General features: G+C 41.0%; 1 protein-coding gene across 1 annotated transcript in view; it reads left to right on the top strand.

Annotated features, from left to right (window-relative positions):
- Positions 1–10,595, top strand: part of prss16 (serine protease 16) — a 22,728-nt gene extending 12,133 nt beyond the window's left edge. The window contains exons 6-9 of the mRNA XM_034122244.1: positions 1,343–1,544; positions 2,846–2,936; positions 9,778–9,980; positions 10,330–10,595. Coding sequence (XP_033978135.1) covers positions 1,343–1,544; positions 2,846–2,936; positions 9,778–9,980; positions 10,330–10,439 — 606 coding nt within the window. The 3' untranslated portion in view covers positions 10,440–10,595. The remainder of the gene's footprint in view (positions 1–1,342; positions 1,545–2,845; positions 2,937–9,777; positions 9,981–10,329) is intronic.
- The last annotated feature ends 3,683 nt before the right edge of the window (positions 10,596–14,278 follow it).

The raw sequence follows: 14,278 nt of genomic DNA, 5'->3' as shown, positions 1-14,278 counted from the left end.
AATATCTGACTACTTCTACTTTTACTCAAGTACAATATCTGAGTACTTCTACTTTTACTCAAGTACAATATCTGACTACTTCTACTTTTACTCAAGTACAAGATCTGAGTACTTCTACTTTTACTCAAGCACAAGATCTGACTACTTGTACTTTTACTCAAGTACAAGATCTGACTACTTCTACTTTTACTCAAGCACAAGATCTGACTACTTCTACTTTTACTCAAGTACAATATCTGACTACTTCTACTTTTACTCAAGCACAAGATCTGACTACTTCTACTTTTACTCAAGTACAACATCTGACTACTTCTACTTTTACTCAAGTACAAGATCTGAGTACTTCTACTTTTACTCAAGTACAAGATCTGAGTACTTGTACTTTTACTCAAGTATAAGATCTGAGTACTTGTACTTTTACTCAAGATCTGAGTACTTGTACTTTTACTCAAGCACAAGATCTGACTACTTGTACTTTTACTCAAGCACAAGATCTGACTACTTGTACTTTTACTCAAGCACAAGATCTGACTACTTCTACTTTTACTCAAGTATAAGATCAGAGTACTTCCACATGTACTCAAGCACAAGATCTGACTACTTCTACTTTTACTCAAGCACAAGATCTGAGTACTTCTCCCCCCTCTGGCACTACTAAAATAACTTCTCCCCCCTATGCTTGTAGGTCACATGTCTTTTTGTGTCGTGTTTTCCATGCACCAATCCTTCAATTCAAGAAGTGTCTCTTTATTTCAGGAGACAAATCCCACTGTAACCGCTATAAAGAAATCCCACACTACAATTAAATGTCATGGCCTAGCCTTCATTCATTTTGTAGAAAATCGACAGCTTTTTCCCCTCTGTTTTGTGTAATTTAGCAGTTGTTTTGGTCTATTTGGAGTAATTGTGTGTCATCATTTCATTGTACTTTATCTTTGAGTGACATGTTGGCCTTCTCATTACTTCATGGTTAATGCCTTGCAAGTTAATGTATGTTAATATAATCTTTTCAAACTTGGAGATCATCAATTAATCAATCAATGTTTATTTATATAGCCCAATATCACAAATGTTACATTTGTCTCAGTGGACTTCACAGTTTGTACAGAATATCAGTATGACAATACGACACCCTCTGTCCTTGGACCCTCACATCGTACAAGGAAAAGCTTCCAGAGAAACCCCCACAGTTTAAAGGGGAACATGGGAGAAACCTCAGGGAGAGAAACAGAGGAGGGATCGCTCTCTGGACGGACAGACGTGCAATAGATGCCGTGTGTAAATCGAATGAAAATGTGGATCAATTTGCTTCAACCTTCTTCTTTTCTCTGTGTATTTTCAGGGAGTGACGGGCACTAACATCACCATTAAGGTTCTGTGTGAGGCGATGTCTGACTCCACGCTCGGGGATCCGTACCAACGTTACGTCGCCGTGGCTCGCTTCATGATGGAAACTTTCTCCGTTAAATGTCTGGACGTCAGCTTCAACTCCTACCTGAAGGAGATGACTAATGCATCATGGGAGGGGCCGGCCGCAGGAGGAGGTGTGTGTGTGTGTGTGTGGTGGGTGTGTGTGTGTGTGTGTGTGTGTGTGTGTGTGTGGGTGGGTGTGTGTTGTGTGTTGTGTGTGGGTGGTAACATGGTTATTTTAGTGCCTTCTGTTTTAAACACTCGGCTGTTTCTAGTCCCTTTTTATTTTTGGGTTTGTTATGTTCTTATGACACAGATTTGGTCTCATACAGGGACGTCATATGTAAGTACATGTCCTCTTGTTATTCTTATTTATAAGTGTTCCTCATTTGTTTGGTACCCATTGGTTTCTGGGACTTTTTGTTTTAGGGAAGAAATAAATATAACAAGACAACAATCCACAAGTCAGAAAAAGAGAAAAAATAAATAGACAAAATAAAAGCTGTTATATTACAATATTAATTACTATAATTATTATTAATTCATTCTAATTTATTAACAAATAACTACGAGCACTTTTGTGGATTAAAACATATTTTCTTAGTCCTCGGATTGTTTTTCCAACACAAGGAAACAATCATCTTAAATTTGAGGAATCTTTAAAAAACGCAAAGAAATGAAGATTTTTATGGGTTTTAGACTCAAATTAAAAGTATATTAAAATTAACAAATAAAGTATTTATTGGCGGATGATAATGCACGAGTTCAGCGTCTGAATCTTAGATGTTATTTTCTGTAATACCAGCAATGCTGCTTTGGAAGATTTGGGGGAAAATCAGGTCTTTCATTGATTTAACAACACGGCGTCGGCCGCTCAGTATCGAGTAACGCCTTAACATGTTTAACCTGAAATGGGTTTCTATATATTCCCCCCCATCCGCCCCGGGATGTGGTTCCAGTTTCATGTGGATTGGGATCACTGGAACAGGAAGTGGTCTCTTAAAAAGCCATTGGGATGTGTCCACATAAACCCCCCCCTCCTCCTCCTCCTCCTCCTCCTCCTCCCCCCTCCTCGGGGTTTCAGTTTCACTCTCCCCTCTCTTCCTGCTAATTGGGGCTGAGAGACTTCAGTGTGAAAAAAAATCCATTTTAAACTCATAGTAGAAATACCTGCACTGTGTTGGCAACGCCTTTTGATTCCATGAACTAAAATGGACTTAATTTGACTTGCGGGAACAAATAAATACCCTTATTTATTGCAAACATGACTCAATTGTTAAGGAGAAAGCTGATGTTATTGGTATACAACATACATATTCATAAGATATGTTTGTTAATATATAAATTAGTTATTCTCTATTTCTCTACTATCACTTTTTAGCGGCTTCTTCAAATGTAATTCCCAAATTAATTGTGTGTGTGTGTGTGTCGTCAGGGAGACAGTGGGTCTACCAGACCTGCACTGAATTTGGATTTTACCAGAGCACCGATTCACCGGACCAACCTTTCAGCGGCTTCCCTCTGAAGTGAGTACATCAAACATCATCTCTGAATAATTAAGTCTTAATTAATAAATCTTTTCTCCCCGGCACCTGCTCCCCTGGACCATTATGACCACAACAAAGAGAAGGAAATTAAAATGTCTAATACACTTAATCTGTTTTATAAAAGAGAGTTACATCTTTAAATAACTAATATGAAAATGTCAGATGTAAAATAAATAATGTTAATGTAATAAATGACACACTTTTGTATATATAAAAACATTTTTGGGACTTTTTGGAAATATATAATCTACATATATGTTATTTAGTTTATCTTATTCAAATTGTCTCACTTAAAGGTAGGGTAGGTAAGAATGGAGAAACCAGCTCGAGTAAGCTAGAAAAAAATCTGCCCCTTCCTTCAGACTTCCTTACAGAGCCCCTCCTCCAACACACACGAACGCGCACATGACCAATGAGGGCACGAGATAAGTTTGTGCACAGATGGAAGGCTGACAGGCAGGTAGGCCATCCAGTTAGTTTCTGAAGTGAATTACCTACCCTACCTTTTAATGAGATTTTTTGAAGATAATATATATAAGGTATTTTTTATTTATTTGGTTTTCGGTGTCTATTTATTGATAATTGAGCAAAAATAATTATGAAATAATGTAAACAAGTGTTGAGGTTATACTCTAAGGCAGGGGTGTCAAACTCAATTTCATCACAGGCCACATCAGCATTATGGTTGCACTCAAAGGGCCGGTTGTAACTTTAAGACTATATAAAAATACATATATAAATATATAATATATATAAAATAATCCATTATATTACATTATTGCCTCTGCATTGGATTATTATGGGATAGGGTAATAACTTCATGATTAACTACGTCTGAAAGCAGAAGTCTAGGGCAAATAATTGCAAGTCTCTTCAGGGAGAATGTTACAAAATGATTTATAAAAGAAAAGCCAAATTCTGAAGAAAAAAGTAAAAAAAAAAGGAATAAGTGAAATCTTTGAGAAAAAAAGTCAAGTTTTGAAGAAATTCAGTCAAATTCTGAGAAAAAAGTCAAATTTGAGATGCATTGTGGGACATGTAGTTTATGGGCAACGTGCTTCTGTAAATCGGCATGTAACCGTATAATACACATATTATATGCTTTCACAGAAAATGAAGTCGCGGGCCGGATGTGGCCCCCGGGCCTTGAGTTTGACACCCCTGCTCTAACACTGCCTACACACGGCGGCGTGCGTTGCCGCTTGGCGGTGGGCGTGTCTTGAGCTTGGGGAGTTTACGCGAGCAACGCGACCAACAACCAATCACATGAATCTCCCGTGTCTCTCCCCAAGGGCTGGAAAATTGAAGAAGTGACCAGAAAGTCGGGTTTGTCAGCTGGAAAAAGCGATGTCTATTATTTTAGGTACTAAACGAACGGGGGCTTGCAAAACGTTTAGCTGCTGCAGGACACAAGAGTTTGCGGAAACAAGACAGGAGTTGATAATTGGAAGGGGGGGTCTGTGTAAAGTTTGTGTTGGGAAGGGGGGGGGTTTCTGTTTGCAGCGGGGTAAAAAGGCTTTAAAAAGGCACCCGTGTATGAATCTCACCATAGACATTAATGTCTAAAAAGCGATTTTTAATTAATGTCTATGGTGCTATTTTATGCAACATTGCATGGTGGCTAAATATACTGTCTATGCCTGCTGTCCATTCAAACGAAGTACACTGGATATAAACTCCCCAAACAGGCGAAAACCTACCAGTTTCACCCACTGTTTCTGCGACCTCCCTCCATGCCTAGCTCCTCCGGTTTGTATCCCGGCAGGTAAACAGGGACTGAAAGCACCGGGTGATTCCCTACCGCTACGATTATTTTCTCCTACATTTTTTGGCATATGAGGAAATGAACTGCGGTCTGGCTCTCCCAGCATACACGCGGTTTGATTGGCTAGCGCTTGTACTGACAGATTTGCATACGCGGGATTTGATTGGCTGACGCCTCCGCCTCTGCTTCAAAAGTAGAACATTGCTCTACTTTTGCAGCGAGCACCGCGAGAAAAGCTACGCTTTGCTCCCAGAATGCAGTTCGGCGAATCATGACGTCACCCCATTCAAAGTGAATGGGCAGAAGCGTTGAAGCGTCAACGCACGCTGCCGTGTGTAGGGGCCGTAAGGCTTTAGCTTCTTCATCGGTAATAGTTTGCTATAGTCTGTCGCAATCTGAAAGAAATGACATATTATTGTTGATTTAATATGTTGATATTTGTATCGTGAAGGGATGACAACTATCAAGTTATATAAGTGGAAGTCGACCAAGCCAAACTAAACTAAATAAACATTGTCCATTTTCCTCCCAGTGTTCCCATTGTTGCCGTGTGTTCTGGTGCAGGTATCGCCTCTTTAACGTCAGTGCTGATGTTAGCTCTGAAGGAAACAGAAACAGAGGCATCTGCATTCATTCTTCCAGGAAAAGTTATTTGTTGCTGCTTCAACGTCACAAAGCTATGAGCTAGGGCTGTGCAATTAATCGTATTTTAATCGCAATTACGATTTTGGCCTGCCACAATTACGAAAACAAACATAATCGAAAAAAATAATTATTTTGCTTTGCTAGGTTGTGACAGTGCACTGCAACATATTTGATCTAATTTATTTTGGTCTAATTTATTTTTATTTATCACATTTATATATGTTTAGTAGCTTGTGGAAGTGCGCTCAAAAATATTTGTTGATCTTTGTTGATCTTTGTTGATAAATAAACTACACAGAATCACACTACACACCTACGCAATGATTACATTCAGGCAGACTGTAGAATACAACCTCTTTGGACAATTTATATGCTGATTGAAAACAAGCTACAAAATGTAATACCTTGGAAAATGCCGTTTAATACTTTTGAATAGCCTTAATTTTCGCTAAATTAATTTATCAACTTTTAATACTTTTTAAGTCAACCACCTATTACGTCAACCACCTCCCCCCCCTGGCAGCATGTCCTTTACCCCCGCCCCTCCACAACGCCCACCAAAATCACCGAAGCAGAGACGCGCACCATCTCCCCCGTCTTCATCACCGTGCCTACGTCAACCACCTCCCCTCCCTTCAAGAAAGCATCTGCAGTCTCCGAAGCCTGATAAGGATGTGTGTGTACAAAACGCAACAAACTCTTACTGATATGTGCTGGGTCCAGGCTCAAGGGCATATGGCACTCTCAACTCTTTCCAGCACATGCCGGGGCCCTGCCTGCCAGTAGCTTTGCTGATATCTGTGTTGATAGGTAATAGATTAAGAGCGGTGAATCAGCTTAGAAACAGGAAGCACTCAAACGTTTGTGTGAGGTTATCAAATTTAGCAGTGATTCAATGTCAGCCACAGCTTGTCACAACATTTTTTACTGATAGTGTATTCAACAAACTTGAACTAGCTTTATTAAATGTCAGGTCTTTGGCAGGAAAAACATTTTTAATCAATGATTTTATCACTGAGCACAATCTCGATTTTATGTGTTTAACGGAAACTTGGATTGAACAAAATAACAGTGCAGCTGTTCTTATCGAAACAACCCCTCCCAACTTTAGTTTTATGAGTCAGGAAAGAATGCATAAGAAAGGGGGTGGAGTTGCTATTTTGTTCAATGATTCCATTCAATGCAGGAAGACATCTTATGGGAACTTTGCTTCTTTGTGGCCCTTCAGCTGAAATGCTCCTCTCGAGCTCTGTTCCTAAATATCTACAGACCACCCAAATACTGTGCAAGCTTTTTTGATGATTTTACTGAACTGCTGTCTATAGTGTGTATTGACTTTGACCGTCTAGTCATTGTTGGTGATTTTAACATCCATGTTGACAACCCCCAGGACAGAGGGGCTAAAGAACTGTTTTGTGTTCTTGATAACTATGGACTGACTCAGCATGTGGCGGAGCCCACGCACAATAAGGGGCACACTCTGGACTTAATTATCTCAAAGGGTCTGAATATCTCTGAGGTTGTGGTGACTGATGTTGCACTATCTGATCATTCCTATGTTTTCTTTGAGAGCTCTATTTCTGTTCACAAAAATGTTCAGAAAGAGGTAACCACAAAGCGATATTTAACTGAAAATACTAGGGAAATGTTAACTCATAATTTTCATCTCAGTAAATGAGCTAGTAGATCATTTTAATTCAAAAATTAAAAATGTTATAGATACCATTGCTCCAACTAAGGTAAAGGAAGTGATTGGCAAGAAAATATCTCCATGGAGAAAGGCCATGACCGTGAGAACAGAAAAAAGAGAGTGTCGAAAAGCTGAACGTAGGTGGCGAAAAACAAATCTCCAGGTTCACTTTGAAATCTATAAAGAGAGACTTGGCCTTTATAATTTGGAATTGACCGTCGACAGACTAACTAACCCCCCAGTGTAAGTAGCCTCTGAATTTCTATCCACCAGGGCGTGCAATGATTTTGCCTCCTTCTTCACTGACAAAATTCAGAAAATTAGACAAGCAGTCAGTGCCTCTGCATCAGGTACAGCAAATGTGTTGTCCCTGTGTCCACCTAATATCAATTCAAACACCATGACACAATTCCATCAGATTAATGGTAAAAACCTAGAGGACATTATTCAACTTCTGAAATCCTCCTCCTGCTGCCTTGATATTATTCCAACAGGATTTTTCAAAGATGTTTTTCCTTGCATGGCCTCAGATCTACTTCATATAGTAAACACATCTCTTCACTCAGGTATTTTTCCAGAGGCCCTGAAAACTGCAGTCATTAAACCGCTCTTAAAAAAGAATAATCTAGATGCTTCAGTAATGAACAATTACAGGCCAATATCAAACCTGCCATTTCTAGGTAAAATCATTGAAAAAGTTGTATTTCAACAGTTGAGTAACTTCTTGCATTTAAATAACTGTTTGGATGTGTTCCAGTCAGGATTTCGTCCAAACCACAGCACTGAGACTGCTCTTGTAAAGGTCTTCAATGACATCCACTTAAACACAGACAGTGGCAGAACTTCAGTGTTAGTATTATTAGATCTCAGTGCTGCGTTTGACACTGTTGACCACAACATATTACTAGACCGACTAGAAAACTGGGTGGGACTTTCGGCAACAGTTCTAAATTGGTTTGAGTCCTACTTAAAGGACAGAAAAAACGTTGTTTCTATAGGTAAATACACATCTGAGTTGACAAATATGACATGTGGGGTACCTCAAGGCTCCATCTTGGGGCCTCTTCTCTTTAACATCTACATGCTACCACTGGCTCAGATAATGAAAAACAACAAAATAAGTTACCATAGCTATGCGGATGACACACAAATTTACGTAACAATTTCACCAGGAGATTATGCTCCAATTCAAACACTGAGTAAGTGCATTGAACAAATCAATGACTGGATGTGTCAGAACTTTCTCCAATTAAACAAAGATAAAACTGAGGTAATGGTTTTTGGAGCCAAGGCACAACGTATAAAAGTTAGCGCTGAGCTTCAGTCTGCAATGTTCAAAACAACAGATGAAGCCAGAAATCTAGGTGTAGTCATGGACTCTGACCTGAGTTTCAACAGTCACATTAAAACAGTTACTAAATCAGCCTACTATCACCTAAAGAATATATCCAGGATTAAAAGACTAATGTCACAGCAGGATTTGGAAAAACTTGTCCATGCTTTTATCCTCAGTAGACTGGACTACTGTAATGGTGTCTTTACAGGTTTCACTAAAAAATCTATTAGAAAGCTGCAGCTAATTCAGAACGCCGCTGCTCGAGTCCTCACTAACACTAAGAAAGTGGATCACATCACTCCTGTTCTGAAGTCCTTACACTGGCTTCCTGTGTGTCAAAGAATAGATTTAAAAATATTGTTGCTGGTTTATAAAGCTTTGAATGGTTTAGGCCCAAAATACATGTCTGACCTACTGCTAAATTATGAACCATCCAGAACTCTCAGGTCTTCAGGGACTGGTCAGCTTTCTGTCCCCAGAGTCAGAACTAAACATGGAGAAGCAGCATTCAGTTATTATGCTCCAAATATCTGGAACAAACTCCCAGAAACCTGCAGGTCCGCTGCAACTCTTACTACTTTTAAATCCAGGCTGAAGACTTTTCTTTTTGCCGCTGCTTTTAATTGAACTATTCACATCTTAAACTACACTGTAACTTTTATCCATGTATTTTTTCTTTTAATGTTTATTTTATTATCTTTTCTTTTTAATGACTGATTTTAAATGCCATTTTCATAATGTCTTCCATTTTTGTAAAGCACTTTGAATTGCCTTGTGTTGAAAGGTGCTATATAAATAAACTTGCCTTGCCTTGCCTTGCCTTGCCTTGCCTTAAGACCCCGCGGACACCCTGTGTACATAAAGGGCTCGAAATGTCTACAAAATGCATACACTTGATTAATTGACAGGGGGAAATCTGTAGACAGTTGTGTTTGGACCATAAAAGGTGCCTTAAAAACATACAACTTTGGAGATTGCTTTGCACGACACAAGCCAAGCAACAGAGCAGAACAACGCCTCACGCGTTCAAGTTATATAAGTGTGGACCAAGCCAAACTAAATGAAATAATCATCATGCATTGTCCATTTTCCTGTTTGTATATACCTCCAATGAACTGTTTTGCATTGATTTGGACACATTTACATACATGAATACAAAGCATAATGTCTAGAAAATGAGTAATTCCACTAACAGAGGAGAAAGTATTGTCGCTTGAATATCACATTTCTTCTGAACAGATCTCTAATCAACAAAATGTCGTGTTATCATTTTACTAAAAACAAGTCTCATTTGCTTCAAAAATGGGAATTAATCCATTTCCACTTGGGGTGTTATTTTGAATTGACATAACCTCCAAGATAAGCTGTGTGTTTTCTGGTGCAGGTACCACGTGCAGCAGTGTGCAGACTTCTTTAACGTCAGTGCTGATCAGCTAGCGGAGGCCGTGGCTGAGACCAACGAATATTACGGAGGATACAACATCCGCTCCTCCAGAATCGTTCTTCCCAACGGATCCATCGACCCCTGGCACGCCCTGGGGGTCACGCAGGACATCAGCCCCGACCTGCCCGCTGTGTTCATCAAAGGTGAATAAAACACTTAAAGGGAAGTGAAGTAAAAAGCACTTGGACTCTGTGTTTACAGCTCGAAAAAGAAGGTTATAAGTTATCTAGGAATAGGATTTAAAAGGGACAAAAGCCATCCTTGCCATCAAAATAAGGTGGTGGCTGGTGTGACCTCAGTTTTTAAAGGCTTTTCAGTGGCTTTCAGGCTACAACAGCAGCCAAGCAACAGATTTAACAGAGCAGAACAATGCCTCACGTGTTCGATTGAAACTTTATTGGGTGCATAATTGATCTCGTATCCCAGACAATCTCAGTGTTACTGTTCATTCGCTGCCCTATCCTTCATATTAACGTTCTTCCTCTGATCCAGGAACAGCCCACTGTGCCAACATGTACCCGGCGCGCAGCCAGGATCTCCCCCAGCTGGCTCTGGCCCGCGACTACGTCTTCCTGTTCCTGCAGAAGTGGTTAAATCAATAACTAAATACTGTAATACTCTCGAGTCCAGATCATTAACAATTCAAGTGAGACTGATTTTATTTTTACGGCCACATTTCCGATTTCTTTTAAAAGGCACTTTAAAGTCTGGGTATTTCAAATGAGTTAGATGATGAATAAATAATACTTTTTTATGACTGTTGTCTTTCTTTTAGTTTCATTCTGAACCTTAACATACAGGATAAACATTAAATGGACTGTACTTATATAGCGCTTTATCCAGTCTTTACGACCCCTCAAAGCGCTTTACATACTACATGTCATTCACCCATTCATACAGAGCAGTGTACCTTACTCTAGGAACTAACATTCATACACATTCACACACCGTTGGCCATCGGGAGCAACTCAGGGTTAAGTATCTTGCCCAAGGATACATCGACATGTTGACTGCATGGGCTGGGATCGAACCCACAACTCCCTCGCAGCCACAGTCGCCCATTAAACTAGGATTTGATGCTTTCCCGGACATGGTTTGGAAACGTCTTAGATATCCTAGTATGTTTAAATAGGCAGGTTTAACTTAACTAAATCAATGTCTGTGAATGGACCCAAGTCTATTATTTTAACTAAATATTACAGTCCATCAAATCGTCCAGAAATCCTTCACTTTCTTTTAAAATGTAGAGAAATTAAACTCCCAGTTTTGCCATGTTGTGGTTTGTCAGATCGTAAATGATGTGGTACTTATTTCCTTTTACTTAATAATAATAATAATATAGCAACAATAAATCTGTAAATAGAAAGCTGTTTTGCCTCCTTAATATTCTTCATTGCTCATATTCAAGTTGCTCAAAAATACTGTTCAATTAAAACATCCTCATGACAGCAATAAGATAAGAAATGTAAGAATGAATCATGTTAGCTTTAATAATTAACCTACATTTTGGGGCAATCTCCTGAAAATGCATGTACTGTAGGCCTGGGACTTTTTCAAGACGTTTCATGGTCCCACAACACACTGTTTCATCATAATAAATCATGTTTAAACCGGCAGCAATGAAACAAAAACACACAACTTTTCCACTGAGAAGTTGCCCAGAAATGGCTCCAGTTCACATGCACACCTCGTCTCTTTCTGCACAAGTTTAGTCTTGTTTGATGATAAGAGTGTAACCACAGTGTTGTGTAAACGTGCAGCGGGACACAGAGACATTACATTACATGTCACTTGTTAGATGCTTTTATCCAAAGCGACTTACATACTCAATACTGTGGGCAATCCCCACAGGAGCAATTTGGGGTGAAGTGTCTCAGGGACACAACGACATGCTGACTGCAGTGGGGTTTGAACCTGTGACCCCCCTGATCCGAACACCAACGCACTAGTCCACTGCGCCACACACCGCCGAGACTGTGACAACTTCTGGTCAATTCTGTAATCCGGACGACAAATATTAATGTTTCCATCTCTTGTACTACGTGGATTTAGTCAAGTCAAAGTCAAAAGTCAACTTTAATGTCAATTTTTCTGTGTGTTTGTACAGACAGAGAGATCGATATAACGTTTCCAACAATCCCGAATACAAAATACAATAATACAAATATGTATATCCTCTATATACAATCAACATACACATTTACACATATGCACACATTAAGATAACAACACAACAATTAATATAAACAAAATAACAGTCACTTCAATATCTTAGATTTGGTTGGTGTGTACATTCCACCGCATGCGAACGCGCAGGAGGCGCAACGCACACTCGCCGACCAGATACTGTGTGTGGAGAGGACTTATCCGGACTGCCTAGTTATTGTTATCAAGTAACCGTTTCGCTTCTCATGCACTGATTCGCTAGCTGAACAGCCAATCAGAGTGATTCCTTTGTCCGACTGCCTGTGGCTGACGCACATGTTGAATCGGCCGTGCGTCGGCCATGAAAGGCCAAATAAGGCGTGTCACGGCCGACGGTGCGGGACACACCAAATTGAGTTTGGGCGACAGGGCACGCTTCGTCGTCCGACTAACGAAAACGGCCGATTTCAGCCTGGTGTGTCAGGGCCTTAAGGAGGAACTTCAGGCGTGTTTGGACTGTACTGACTGGGACATGTTTAGGACTGCAACGCAAAGTCTGGATGAATATGCAGAGGCTGTGACGTCATACATCAGCTTCTGCGAGGACAGCTGTGTTCCAACGCGCACCAGGGTGAGTTTCAACAACAACAAGCCCACACCAAAACTGAAACAGCTAAGATTGCAAAAGGAGGAGGCGTTTAGGAGTGGCGATAAGGCACGCCTGACACACCAGGCAGTCACCAGAGAACTCGCCGACATCCGACACCGACAGATCCATCAACGAGTTCTCCTGCGTATTGGCCGTGTGTCGCACTGAAATACACCGCTTTACTACAGCCGAGCACGTACGAACTGCGCATGCGTGAGTGGCAATAACTCTTCTTACCAGCAGGCGGCGGTAGTGTGTATTCGTCATTCAAAATAGGCAACAACCGGAAGACAGAGAAGAAGAACAGACTGATATACAAACAAATAGCTGGTGCCGTTCCATTTTCACTCTCGTCCATCGAAAACATGTTTTAGAATATAAAAATACATGCATGATGAAATGAGCACATAAAGTGCAGACATACTATAAAATCACAGTTAATAGACCTGCATCTGATGATCGCAGTGTTCTGCCGGGTGTGTAGTTTATTGAGTCAGCAATGTAATAATGGCCACTTCTTGCTAAATTTACGATGAGATGAAAAACCGGACTTGACCAAACAAATCACGGAGCTCTCAGCAGAGGACAGCCGGGGACGCTCCCGCCGATATCAGAGATGTCCCTGCTATGTGTGGGAGGTAAGAGAGGACATTTAAATCGTTTGTTTACGTCCCTCACTTCCGTTTCGCTTCTCATTTGCTAGCTGAACAGCTGATCAGAGAGGTTTCTTGGCCCGATAGCTTGTGTCCAACACCCGGCCGATTCAACATGTTGAATCGGCCGGGTGTCGATCGTGAAAGGCCAAATAAGGCGTGTCACGGCCGAGGGTTCGGGACACACCAAATTGACTTTGGGCGACAAGGAACCCGTTTTCGCCCAACAACGCAAGACGGCCGATATCGGCCTGGTGTGTAGGGGCCTTAAGAGAGTCGAAGTACGTCTTTGGCAAGGCGGTGAGATCCAGCTGATCCAGTAATGATGACTCGACAGTAAAAATAAACATATTTATAACTAGTTTCGGTAGTTTGAGAGGTAATTAAAATAGCTAAGGGTGGTGATCTGACTTGAAGTGTGTGTTTTCCTCCCGCTGTGATGCAGCGGGAGGAGCTGCGTGTCTCCGTCCTGTCAGATTAGACTTCACTCGCGTTTATGTCCATATCGAGATAAAGATAAATAATCTGAATTCAGTGTGCAGTGTACTTTTGCGGGGGTGAGCAGCAGAGGCGGGGAGAGGCGGGGCTATTGCGTCGTCATTATCAGAAACGGATGACCGTATAGGCTACCACACGGCCCTGTTGGACCCCCCAGAGGGCTCCGTTCCCAGATCTATCCACCTTTGGACCCGTTGTCGTTTGCAGGGTCCGTTTCTACCGTTCCGTTACGGCGTCGTCTAGCTTAAAGGGCTATACGCAAGAGAAATATGCGGATACAACCCGTTTTCGTTCCCGTGGAGCCTAGGCCAGAGAGTTCAGTCCTGACACCATCCCCCATGACACCTCTCAACAGCTTCAGTCTCACACCTCCACATCCCCCTCCCCTTCAGTGTCCCACTCTCCTACACCACTGACCTCCCCCGACACATCAGACTCTCTCTCAATCAATGAAAGGGATGTAAACAGACTTTTCAGAAAACTCAATACCAGAAAA

This window comes from Trematomus bernacchii, unplaced genomic scaffold (assembly GCF_902827165.1).
Source record: "Trematomus bernacchii unplaced genomic scaffold, fTreBer1.1, whole genome shotgun sequence".
In the NCBI taxonomy this organism is placed as follows: domain Eukaryota; kingdom Metazoa; phylum Chordata; class Actinopteri; order Perciformes; family Nototheniidae; genus Trematomus; species Trematomus bernacchii.
Note: the sequence above shows the minus strand (reverse complement) of the source record. Positions and strands in the feature narration are given on the sequence as shown.